Consider the following 12703-nt stretch of genomic DNA (forward strand, 5'->3'; position numbering starts at 1 on the left):
TATCCTGACTCACCTCAGCCTCTCGACCTTCTTCTCCCACTCGCTTCCTTCCTCTTCTGCCTCTGATTCTGCACTGCATTCTGCCACAGAGTCTCCCAGCTCACTAAGCCCTGTTACTCCTTCAGCTTCTGACACCTCCTCTTCCCAGGCTTCTCCCTCTTCTCCCTCTGACCGCTCATCCTTCCTCCACCTCCACTCCTTCAGCTCTGAGCCATCTTCCCTTCCTGGTTCCCCGGCTGCTTCCTCCCACCATTCCTCTGTGCCCAACCAGTCCATGACATTGCTCCATCCCTCGGCCTCTGTCCCCACAAGGTAGCTTCCCCTGACCTGATCTGGTTCAACAGCCGCTGCTTCCCTTCTGCCCCCATGAAAAGATGGATCAGGAGGTTTTGCTGGCATCATTCTTTCACCTGCAAAAGAAAAAAGGTAATCAGGATGCCAGGAGTGCCTGCTTCTCTCACAGGTGAAACAGGGCATCTCTAACTATAGATGGGCCTTTGAGAAGCCTTACCTGCTGAGTGCATTAGGAACTTTGTGCCCATTTCATATGTTAGGTAAAGGTAAAGGGACCCCGACCATTAGGTCCAGTCGTGGCCGACTCTGGGGTTGCGGTGCTCATCTCGCTTTATTGGCCGAGGGAGCAGGACTAAGCTGCTTCTGGCGAACCAGAGCAGTGCACAGAAACGCCGTTCACCTTCCCGCCGGAGCGGTACCTATTTATCTACTTGCACTTTGATGTGTTTTCGAACTGCTAGGTTGGCAGGAGCAGGGACCGAGCAACAGGAGCTCAACCCGTCGCAGGTATTTGAACCGCCAACCTTCTGATCAGCAAGTCCTAGGCTCTGTGGTTTAACGCACAGCGCCACCTGCATCCCAAATTTCATATGTTAATTGTGCAAAAATACATCTCCCCTCCTCTGGACCCCTGTTCCCAACTGTCTCCCCCCAAAACAAGATGAAAAGAACCCTCAGATGAGTTGGAAAACCAACAGAATGAGACCAAATGGAGAAAAGCCACCTTCCGCCTTACCCAGTGGCCTCTCTCTGGTGTCCAACGGAGGCCTCTCTGCCTCACAGGAATCCAGGTCCATTTCTGCAAAGAGATCCTTTCCCTGAGAAAGAAACAAGGATTCAAAACAGAGAATGGGGAGAAATACTAGAAAGAGAATGACAAAGACTTGAAGGGTGCGAGATCTCATTCCATGGATGCTTTTTCTGGAATGGGCCATCAGTAGAGCATTATGGGATGTTCTCCGTCCTGCTTGGAGCCCCTTGGAGTATCCAGAGAAAGGTCTCTCTCACCTGCTTTCTCTCCTCTGCCTGACTCAGGAGGAAACCTTCAGCCAGGGCCACCGCCTGGGAACTGGTCTCCGCTCCACAGTCCCTCACCCAGCTCTCCATCTCTGGGGGAAGGACAGCCAGGAACTGCTCCAAGATCACCAGGTCCAGCATCTCAGCTTTCGTGTGCCTTTCTGGCTTCAGCCACTGATGGCAAAGGTGGTAGAGTCGGCTGCAAACCTCTCGGGGTCCTTTGGCCTCCTGGCAGCAGAACTGCCTCAACTGCTGGCTCTGCACCTCTGAGCGGAGGGCGTCCGCCTCACCCAGGATCTTCTGCACAGGGTTTTCCCATAACCCCCCACTGCTCCCAGTTTGGATGGCATGGCCTCTTCCTGCTTCAGGGCCAGCTGAGTCTCGCTCATCCATCTGTGCTCTCAGGAAGCCTCTGAGAGATCGAAAGGAACCCTTTGGTCTTCTGCCAGGTTCTGTCCGTCTGAATGAGAAGCTGTACCAAAACCTACAAAGCAAACACATTGTTCTGTTACAGAATCTGTAGGACGGGGGGGGGGGGATGGTTCCCTGAGCCTTCCAGTCAATGCATGAAGTCAGAACTGACTGACAAGGGAGTCACTTGTATCTTTTGAAAAATGAAAAATGGATGCTTGGCTCTAGTGGGGGTCCTCACCTGGGGGTCCTCAGGAGTTGCTCCCCCCACCCCCACTCCCCTGCTTCTGTCTCCTTTTCTTGCACTTGGACTCTCTGCTGCTCTCAAGACAGACTCCTGGGGTGGGGTCCCTTTTTCTTTGCTCTGAGGGCCAGGAATGTATCTGGAAAACCCCCTGAGGGCCAAGTGGGCGGGGCCAAAGACATCTCCCTTGAAATTTAGGCGGCCAATTTATTATGATTACTCTCTTAGATAGCTTAACATACGCACAGCCATTGATGCCCAGGTCCCTGGAGGCTCAGTGAGAAGCTGCGCCCGTTTCTGGCTCAGCTGGTTTTCTAGCAACAATCCCTTTGGGAGAGAGAGGATGTGGTCCTGGGATGCCCTGCTCTGGGTGCGAGGGGATGGCTGCAGTGGACTCCGTGGGGAGCTGCCCTGGGAGACACTGGGAAACTGGATTGCAATGCAGCAGCCAGACTATGGGCTGGGATCCCTCTCTTTACTCCTCTCCTTTCTCTCCCACCTTTTCTTCCTCCCTCCCTGGGGGTTTTCTTGGGGAGGGGCTAGTCCACCTCCTCGTCCAGCTTTGGAAAACAATTTGCACATGTTTCCTCTGTTGTGCAGTGACCCTGAGAGACAGAGAGTTAAGGTCCCAGGGACTCCTTTGTTTAAAGAAATGAGATTTCCTGGGAGAAGCATTGTTTTTCTGAAAGGGGGGGGCGGAGGGCCAAACGAGTTTGGGATCCTCTGATCTCCAGGAAGGAGAGCGTGGCAGCCCTGGCCCCTCCTTGGCAGGACCCTCTCCTCCCCCCTGACTTGGGGTCCCCCCCCCTGCAGGAGCAGATCAGGCCCCCCAGGCCCCCTCCCCTGCTGCAGCCCTGGGACCCCCACCAGATCCCAGAGAGAGAGAGAGGAGACTCACCAGATCCCAGGAGGGGGACAGAGAGGCAGCCCTTGCAGGAGAGACCCCAAAGCAGGGAAGGACTGGGGGGGGGGCTTGGCTCTGGAGGACCTGCCCCCCCTTGCTTCCTGTCCTCTCTAGGAAGGCAGCTCGGTTCCCTTTAACCCTTGCAAGGCCGAGTCCTCCCTCGCTCAGCCCTCTCTCAGATTTTTATTATTTCTTATGCATTTTGGGGGCCAGCTGCCCCCCCCCCCGGCTCCGCCCATGCCCAGATGTCCTTTTGGGGGCGAGGCTCTTGGCTGGACTCTGAGCATCTCCCTCCCTTGGCCAGAAACCAGAGGAAGAGCTTGCAGGGAAAAGGAGTGGAGAGAGAGGAGGGGATCTACAGGAAATGCTTTATTGAGAGTTTTTAGGAATGCAATACCATTTTCAATTTTTATTTTTTTTGAAGATTCATTTTTAAGTCATGGCTGTGTGTGAGCAAATACTCCACATCTGTCAAGCTTTCAGGAGCAGGACTAAGGGGTGAAATGAAGCCCCCCAGATCCCCGAAGGTTGAGGGAAAGGGTCTATCTCCCTTCTTCCTTTCTATTATCAGTTATTTCCAACTAAGAAATGGGAAGAAAGGAGCTGCTCATGCTAAGTGCAGCGTTTGTTGGGTTGGAGATTTATGAGCTGACGATAGTAGGATTTGTCAGCAATAAATATTATTTGTTCTTATCTGTAAGTGACGTCACATTTGAAACAATACAGAAGTAGTCAAAGGGAATTTCCTAGGAAGTCTTTTATTCAGTCTCACCTGCAATCATATGTGCTGAACACACAGAAACACATAGATAATGTGAAATTACAGTCTCCAAATAACAGAAAACACATATAAGCAGATTATTGGAATAGTACACATGATTTCTCTACCTCCTTTTTAAAAGAAAAAAAATATTGCTTTTATTTTTTTTCATGGTACAAAAGATAATTTTAAAGAAAGCAATGGTTACAACAGTAAATAAGAAATAACTTGTCCTGATGGAATTGTAGACTTTCATTCTGCCATGTGTTAAAGTTTCATTTGATTATTCTAAAAAAGATCACACCACCTTTTCCTATGAGTGCTGGGTGGATTCTTGCAACAGTCGTCACAATTTATGTATTCAATAAACTTTGGCCACGTGTTATAAAAGGAATATGGACTGTGTTCCCCCACCTTCTTCATTTCTCCTGGCAAACAAAATTTAAGATACTTAAATGGTGGTGCCAAAAATCGAACATAGTATTCTAGGTGGGGCCTGACCAAGGCAGAATAAAGTGGTCTGATTCGGCCTTCTGCAACATTAGCCTCCGCTCCCAGTTTGGTGTTAATACTAATAATAATAATAATAATAATATATTTTTTATTTATACCCCGCCCATCTGACTGGGTTTCCCCAGCCACTCTGGGCGGCTTCCAACAAAATATTAAAATACAATAGTCCATCAAATATTAAAAGCTTCCCTAAACAGGGTTGCATTCAGATGTCTTCTAAAAGTCAGATAGTTGTTTATTTCCTTGACATCTGATGGGAGGGCAGTCCACAGGGAAGGGCCCCACCACCAAGAAGGCCCTCTGCTTGGTTCCCTGTAGCTTCTGTTCTCAGAGTGAGGGAACCGCCAGAAGGCCCAAGGTGATGGACCTCAGTGTTCGGGCAGAACAACGGAGAAATTCCTTCAGGTCTACTGGGCCGAGGTCATTTAGGGCTTTAAAGGTCAGCACCAACACTTTGAATTGTGCCCAGAAACATACTGGGAGCCAATGTAGGTCTTTCAAGTCCGGTGTTATATGGTCTTGGCAGCCGTTCCGAGTCACCAGTCTAGCTGCCGTATTCTGGCTTAGCTATAGTTTCCAGGTCACCTTCAAAGGTAGCCCCACACAGAGTGCATTGCAGTAGTCTAAGCAAGAGATATCTAGAGCATGCACCACTTTGGTGAGACCGTCTGGGGGTAGGTAGGGTCTCAGACTGTGTACCAGACGGAGCTGGTAGACAGCTGCCTTGGACACAGAATTGACCTGAACCTCCATGGACAGCTGTGAGTCCAAAATGACTCCCAGGCTGGGCACCTGGTCTTTTAGGGGCAGTTACCCTATTCAGAACCAAGGAGTCCTCCACACCCACCCACCTACTGTCCCCCTAAAACAGTACTTCTGTCTTGTCAGGATTCAACCTCAATCTGCTAACCGCCATCCATCCTCCAACTGCCTCCAAACACTCACACAGGACTTTCACCGCCTTTACTGGTTCTGATTTAAACAAGAGGTAGAGCTGGGTATCATCTGCATACTGAGGAACACCCAGTCCAAGAGGAGGGCAACCAAAATGGTCAAAGGCCTGGAAGCGATGCCTTATGAGGAACGGCTAAGGGAGCTGGGCATGTTTAGCCTGGAGAAGAGGAGGTTAAGGGGGTGATATGATAGCCATGTTCAAATTTGGTTGCCCTCCTCTGGACACGTTCCAGTTTGTCAGTGTCCTTCTTGAACTGTGGTGCCCAGAACTGGACACAGTACTCCAGGTGAGGTCTGACCAGAGCAGAATACAGTGCCACTATTACTTCCCTTGATCTAGATGCTATACTCCTATTGATGCAGCCCAGAATTGCATTGGCTTTTTTAGCTGCCACGTCACACTGTTGGCTCATGTCAAGTTTGTGGTCAACCAAGCCTCCTAGATCCTTTTGACATGTACTGCTCTCAAGCCAGGCGTCACCCATCTTGTATTTGTGCCTCTCCCCCCTTTTTTTGCCCAACTGCAATACTTTACATTTCTCCCAGTTAAAGTTCATCTTGTTTGCTTTGGCCCAGTTCTCTAATCTGTCAAGGTCGTTTTGAAGTGTGATCCTGTCCTCTGGGGTGTTAGCCACCCCTCCCAGTTTGGGGTCATCTGCAAATTTGATCAGGATGCCCTTGAGTCCATCATCCAAGTCGTTGATAAAGGTGTTGAATAAGACCGGGCCCAAGACAGAACCCTGTGGCACCCCACTAGTCACTCTTCTCCAGGATGAAGAGGAACCATTGATGAGCACCCTTTGGGTTCGGTCAGTTACAAATCCACTGAGTGGTAGCATAGTCAAGTCCGCATTTTACCAGCTTCTTTGCTGAAATCAAGGTAGGCTACATCCACTGTGTTCCCTTCATCTACCAGACTTGTAATTCTGCCAAAAAATGAGATCAGGCTACTCTGACATGACTTATTTTTCAGAAATCCATGCTGACTATTGGTGATCACAGCATTCCTTTCTAGGTGCTCACAGACTGTTTGCTTAAAGATCTGCTCCAGAATCTTCCCTGGTATTGATGTCAGACTGACTGGGCGGTAATTATTTGGGTCCTCTTTTTTCCCCCTTTTGAAAATAGGGACATTTGCCCTCCTCCAGTCTGTCGGGACTTTGCCTGTTCTCCAGGAATTCTCAAAGATGACTGCCAGTGGTTCTGAGATCACATCTGCCAGTTCTTTTAATACTCTTGGATGCAGTTCATCTGGCCCTGGAGACTTGAATACATCTAAACTAGCCAAGTATTCTTGTACTATCTCCTTAGTTATTCTGGGCTGTGTTTCCTCTGCTGAATCATTTGCTCCAAATTCTTCAGGTCGGGCATTGTTTTCTTTATTGGAGAAGACTGAGGCAAAGAAGGCATTGAGTTCAGCCCTTTCTGTGTCCCCTGATTGCATTTCACCATCTTCTCCTCTGAGTGACCCCACTGTTTCTTTGTTCTTCCTTTTGCTACGGACATACCCATAAAAGCCTTTTTTGTTGCTTTTAACCTCTCTAGCAAGCCTGAGTTCATTCTGTGCTTTAGCTTTTCTGACTTTGTGTCTACACGTGCTGGCTATTTGTTTGAATTCCTCTTTGGTGGTTTCCCCCCTTTTCCATTTTTTGTACACATCCTTTTTTAATCTTAACTCAGTTAAAAGTTCTTTAGATAGCCACCCTGGCTTCTTTAGGCACCTTCCATGTTTCCATCTGATTGGTATTGCCTGAAGTTGTGCTTTTACTATCTCTCAGCCATCATGAACTCCCTTTCCTTTTAGTATTACTGTCCATGGGATCTCACCCAACACTTCCCTAAGTTTTATGAATTCGGCTTTCTTAAAGTCAAGAAATTGAGTCCTAGTATGCTTGGCTGCTCCTTTCCGCTGTATAGTAAACTTCAGAAGAGCATGATCACTCGCGCCTAATGATCCTTCCACTTCTACCCCACTAACCAGGTCATCAACATTGGTTAGGACCAGATCTAAAATGGCTGTTCCTCTTGTTGCTTCTCCCACTTTCTGGACAATGAAGTTGTCTGCAAGGCCAGTGAGGAATCTGTTTGGCCTTATGCTCCTGGCTGAGTTTGACATCCAACAAATATCCGGGTAATTGAAGTCCCCCATTACTAATATCTCCCTCCCTTTTGCATGCTTGGCCATCTGTTCCAGGAAGGCATCATCTATGTCCTCCGTTTCGCTTGGGGATCTATAGTAAACTCCCACAGTGAGGTCTCTGTTATTCTTCTCTCCCTTAATTTTGACCCAAATGCTCTCACTTTGGCTTTGAGGTTCTTAATCTTGGATCTCTTCACAGGTATTCACATCCCTGACATATAACGCCACTCCTCCTCCTTTCTTGTCTGGTCTGTTTCTCTGAAATAGATTGTATCCCTCCATAATTACATTCCAATCGTGGGACTTATCCCACCAGGTTTCAGTGATGCCTATTATGTCATATTTAGTTTGCTGTACCAAGAGGTCAAGCTCATCTTGTTTATTTCCCACGCTTTGCACATTAGTGTACAGACATAAAAGTCCATTAATCATTCCCCCGTGTCTCTTATTTAAGGATTTTTTCCTCCCACCACTAGGTCTGCGTGCTGTTTGCTCCATTTGGTCTATGACATTTGGATGATCATCTTCCTCAATCGATAGACTCCTACCTTCAGGAGCACGTCTCCCTCCCCCACATTAGTCAGTTTAAAGCCCTCCTGATGAGGTTTCTGAGTTTTTTGGCAAAAACATTCCTCCCAACCGCTGTGAGGTGCAGCCTATCGCTTGCCAGAAGTCCATCTTCAAGAAACTGCAGTCCGTGATCTAAGAATCCAAACCGTTCCTGTTTACACCATTTGCGAAGCCAGCTGTTCACTTCCACTATTTTTCCCTCTCTCCCTGGGCCACGTCGTTCAACTGGGAGGACAGATGAGATGACAATTTGTGCATGTAATTGCTTCAATTTTCTGCCCAGAGCCTCGTAGTCTCTTTTGATCTTCTGGAGGCTATTGCTTGCAGTGTCATTGGTTCCCACATGAACCAAGAGGAAGGGGTATTTGTCAGTGGGTTTTATGATTCCTTGCAGTCGTTCAGTTACATCTTGGATCTTAGCCCCGGGGAGACAGCACACCTCCCAAGACATCTTGTCAGGCCCACTGCTTCTGTTCCCCTCAGTAGGGAATTCCCTATCACCAATACACGCCTCCTCTTAGGTTTGGTCAGGGTTCTTCTGTGAGCTGTCCGTTCCAATGTCGCCTGCACATTCCCTGAGGACTGACTTTGCTGCTTGTCTTCATATACCTGATCGACTGTAATGAGGGAGACATCCTCAAATGGAGTCTGTTCTTCGTCTTCCATGCTAGGGGAGAGGACATCAAAGCGATTGTGTGATTCTAAACAATTAGAGTGAACCCTGGGCCTCCTACTTCTTTGAGTCACATTTCTCCATATATCTGGCACCTCTGTTGGTGAACTAGCCTCCTTCTCAGGGGAGTCCCCTGTCTCCTCCTTGGTGGAGACGGTGTGCTCTGTTGCTTCCAAGAAGAGCTCCAGCTCTCTAATTCTTTGGAACATAGCTACACGTTCCTCCAGTTGCTGGACTTTGTCTTGTAAGAGGGCAAGCAACATACAATTGCTGCAGGTAAAGCTGCCTGCAACCTTTGGCAAGATGGCAAACATTGCGCAGGAACCACCGGCGACTGCAGCTGTTCCCTCACCCTCCATCTTGAAAACGTGTTGTTGGGGGAGGCTACAGTGGTCCTCCATCTTAAAAAGCGTGAAGACAGGACAAATAACCCCCCCCAAAAAACCCTAGGTCTCCCCCAACAAACGTTTGAGACTAGCTCCCCTAAATCTAAAAGATGGATGAAACTGTGCTGCCCTGCAAGCTCTGATAAGCTCCTCCCACAGCTAATCACCTGACTCAACAGAAACCCTGCCCCCTCTGACCTTTGCACAGGGAGAGCAGCTAATCAGCCACAAAGAAACACACACACAAGAAAACTCTTTTTGCTCCTTCTTCAGCTGCTGCCCTGCAAGCTCTCTGCAACCATTTGTTTTTTGCCAACTGGTTGCAAACGGGATCAGTTCCGGAACCCCGTTCACAACCTGAAAGGAACACAATCCACATCTGTGTGTCTGCGTACACGAAGGTCACGATTTGCCGCTTCTGCGCATTCGCGTGATGTCATTTTACGTGTCTGCACATGTGTGAGCGGCAAAACCTGGAAGTAACTCTTTCTGGCACTTCCAGGTCACCGCGGGATGCAACCTGAAAACACGTAACCTGAAACAAACGTAACAAGAGGTACGACTGTATATTAGGGGGGGGCAAAGACCCATCGGCCTCTAAAAGTCGACTCCTGTTCCCACATGTCTCAGGACAGTTACAACATAAAAAGACAATATAAAAACACAAAATACACATCTGTAACCCCCCTCCCTACCACATTTTAAAAGGGCATTAGATGTCAATCAACCAAAGGTGCGCATTGCCTGGCTCCTAAAGCTATATAATGGTTTTTCCAATGTTTGTATGAATTCTCTGATGCTTAGTGAGATGGGAGCTCTGACTGAAGCTCTTTCCACATTCCACGCACTGATAGGGTTTCTCCCCTCTATGAATTCTTTTTTTAAAAAAATAATATTTATTACTTTTAAACCTTGCAAAAAAGAAGAGGAAGAAAAGGAAGAAAAAAGAAGCAAAAGAAAGAAAAAACAATACAATACAATACTGTAGGAAAGTTTTGCTTCTGTAGGAAAGTTTCTGCTTCTGCACAAACCGTTCTAGGTTGAGACATTTTCTCATCACCCCAGAATGTTCAAGTTCACACTTAGTTCATACAAACATGGTATTCTGACCTGTTCTTAATGCATAGTTGATCACATTTATGGAACGTGATTGATATGCCCTTTTAAGTTTCACATTATCCATCATAAGTAATTGTTTTAGGTCTTGTTCTATTAATCACTAATTATAATTTAATTAGGAGGTTTTCATGCCTGTCTAGTTCCGTGTTCCCTTTCCCAGCCTTTAATCTATTGGTGATTAATACCTATATGTATCCTTTGCTTTGTACTTGTATTAACCAATCAGCACCAAGCACATATGTGGCATGTATCTTTTGCTTTGTACATGTGTTAACCAATCAGCAACGAGCACATGTGTGGTAATGCTATAATATTCAATAAAAGGGACTCCCCGAGACATGCTTAGGAGGATGCCTCCCAGATGACACCACCTGTCTGTCGTTTATTCCAACCCAACATCTGGTGACCCCGACGTGATTGCCAGATCCCTTCACAGCCATCCTCACATTTCACTCAACTGGAAAAGTCTCAGCGCGCTACTTTGTGAGTATGGGAGGGGGATTGACATGTTGGGATACTGCCAGGGAGACAAAGGCCATCACTGCCTCCAGCCGACTCCGTACTCCGATCTCCCGTAGGTACAGTATCAGAAATTAGCGACATGAGCTCCAGAAAACAGCTTCCACATTCCAGAACTGATGCACGCTTTATCAGCAGATAATGCACAACGAAAGTTGCACTCAGGAGAGAATCATTTTAGAAAGTTTATTCAGCGTCGGTCAGGACAAAGAAAAACTTTACTGCCTGCTAGCGTGTTCAGCGCAGAGCGAGAGAGAGAGAGAGAGACAACAGCTCTATCAAAACAGAAACATCCTGTGAACAGGAAATACGCAGGCTGTGTGACGCACAAAAGCCTGCTCCCTTTTAAGGTGGAACGGAAATATCCTAACATGACAAAATTCCAGCAGGAGCATGCTAAAGAATTGCTCCATCTAGTCAGGCAGCGGGTGGTGGGTGCTCATATCTCTTTGAAAGAAATTGAAGAATTGTTATGTGAGATTGCTTGCCAGTGTCCCTGGTATCCGGAATCTGGCTCTCTAGGATCAGAGACTTGGCAAAAGATCGGAAAAACCCTCTTTGCAGAACCAAGGGCTCTGATTCAATGTCTACTTACTTGGCAGAAATGTGCAGATGCCGTCACTAAATTAGGACCACAGGCATCCCCGACGGCACCTGCCCTTCTGGCCGCTGCAGACGATCCCCCCCCCCTTATCCAAAGCTTTTGCCTCCATCGCAACCTTGCTAAACCCTCCCTACCCTCAACCCACAAACCCATCCACCCCCCCATCCCTCCTTTGCCTGCCTTGCCTGCCCCAGCCCCTGCATGTTCTTCCACCGGAGCTTTGTACGCCGCGCTTTCTCAAGCTAGGCGGCAAGGGCACCTCTCCTTAGAGGAAGAGGCTGGATGGGCTGGGGAGATGCCATCTGCTTTTCCTATCTCTTATACAAACCCCGGCACAGCGCAACAACAGGTGATGTACGAGACACTTCCTTATTCTGTTTTAAGAGAATTAAGGAAAGCCATCACTGATTCTGGCCTCAAATCTTCTTATGTGCTGGGGATGTTGGAGGGGATTGCAAATGGTTATATAATGCTACCTCAAGATTGGAAGGATTTGATGCGCATGCTTTTATCTCCTGCTCAGTATGTGGTTTTTGAAAGTGAATTTAAGCATAGCGCAGTAGCCCTGGCTGATCCACAGCATTCAGCCAACCAACTTTTCGGTGCTGGTCAGTATGAAAATATTACAGCCCAGGCTCAATTGACACCTTTACATTTCAGTCGCACCGCGACCTGTGTACAACGCGCCTTTCGGAAAGTCCCTGTCTCAGGGCAACCATTGAGCTCCTTTGTTAATATTAAGCAACAACATTCGGAGCCTTACCACCAATTTATAGACAGATTGAAAGAATCAGTCTCCAGGCAGATTTGACAATATTAGAGCTCAGAATGAGTTGATGAAAAAATTGGCTTTTGAAAATGCAAACACTGATTGCAAAAAGGCTTTGCAGTCAATCATACACCACCCCAAATATGATCTGGCTATTATGATTCAAGCTTGTACAGATGTCGACAGCCAGAGCCACGCAATGTCTTTGCTTGCCGGTGCCATCCAAGCTGGAAATAAGCAAACTGGTAATTGCTTCAACTGCAAGCACCCTGGTCATTTTGCCAAAGAATGCAGAGCCCCTGGCGGGGGGGCAAACAGGAATGGTGATGCCAATAAGGCTAGACCATCCAAAAAATGCCCAAAGTGCGGAAAAGGCTATCATTGGGCAAATCAATGCCGGAGTTCGGGAAACTCCATGCCGGCCCCGCTCTTGGGCCAGAACAAATAGAGAGCTCTCCGCTGTTAGTTTCCTCCATTGAAAAATTTTCTAAAGTTACACCTTCTGATTTCACCATTGATTTAATTAATCAGGAAACTAAAGACACTGTTTTACCTGGTGAAATTGTGCTCATGCCCACCCAATTGGCGGGCCCACTTCCACCTAAGGTCGCAGGCTTAATTTTGCCCAAATTTTCTGTGGCCAAAGAAGGAATCCTGGTTATTCCAGGGATCCTAGATTCCAACCCAACACAATACAATATATAAACAATACACAACGCAACATTACCACATTAGACTAAACAAAACAGAGCAAAAACAATTTAAAAACATACATCATACCATTTCAATGCCTTATCTTTCATCCCTTGTTTCATCGACCTCCTCT

General features: G+C 47.4%; 1 protein-coding gene and 1 long non-coding RNA gene across 11 annotated transcripts in view; one reads left to right on the forward strand and one right to left on the reverse strand.

The window, feature by feature from the left end:
* LOC309340951 (uncharacterized protein) overlaps positions 1 to 12703 on the reverse strand; it is a 147255-nt gene that overhangs the window by 10758 nt on the left and 123794 nt on the right. For 5 of the 10 annotated variants that reach the window (XM_081860240.1, XM_081860236.1, XM_081860235.1 and 2 more), the window contains 2 exons: positions 1031 to 1112; positions 328 to 410 (listed from right to left, as the gene is read on the reverse strand). The exons of 2 other annotated variants lie outside the window; for them this stretch is intronic. In XM_081860240.1, the coding sequence (XP_081716366.1) occupies positions 328 to 410; positions 1031 to 1091 (144 nt within the window). In that variant the 5' untranslated portion in view covers positions 1092 to 1112. Of the gene's footprint in view, positions 1 to 327; positions 411 to 1030; positions 1113 to 1302; positions 1796 to 12703 lie in introns of all 10 variants that reach the window. 3 more of the 10 variants (XM_081860239.1, XM_081860238.1, XM_081860234.1) reach the window with 2 other exon arrangements.
* Positions 344 to 12703, forward strand: part of LOC309341434 — a 36754-nt gene continuing 24394 nt past the window's right edge. The window contains exon 1 of the long non-coding RNA XR_014156336.1: positions 344 to 444. This is a non-coding gene — a long non-coding RNA (uncharacterized lncRNA). The remainder of the gene's footprint in view (positions 445 to 12703) is intronic.

Source organism: Podarcis erhardii (assembly GCF_964252035.2).
Source record: "Podarcis erhardii genome assembly, chromosome: 4".
Lineage (NCBI taxonomy): Eukaryota > Metazoa > Chordata > Lepidosauria > Squamata > Lacertidae > Podarcis > Podarcis erhardii.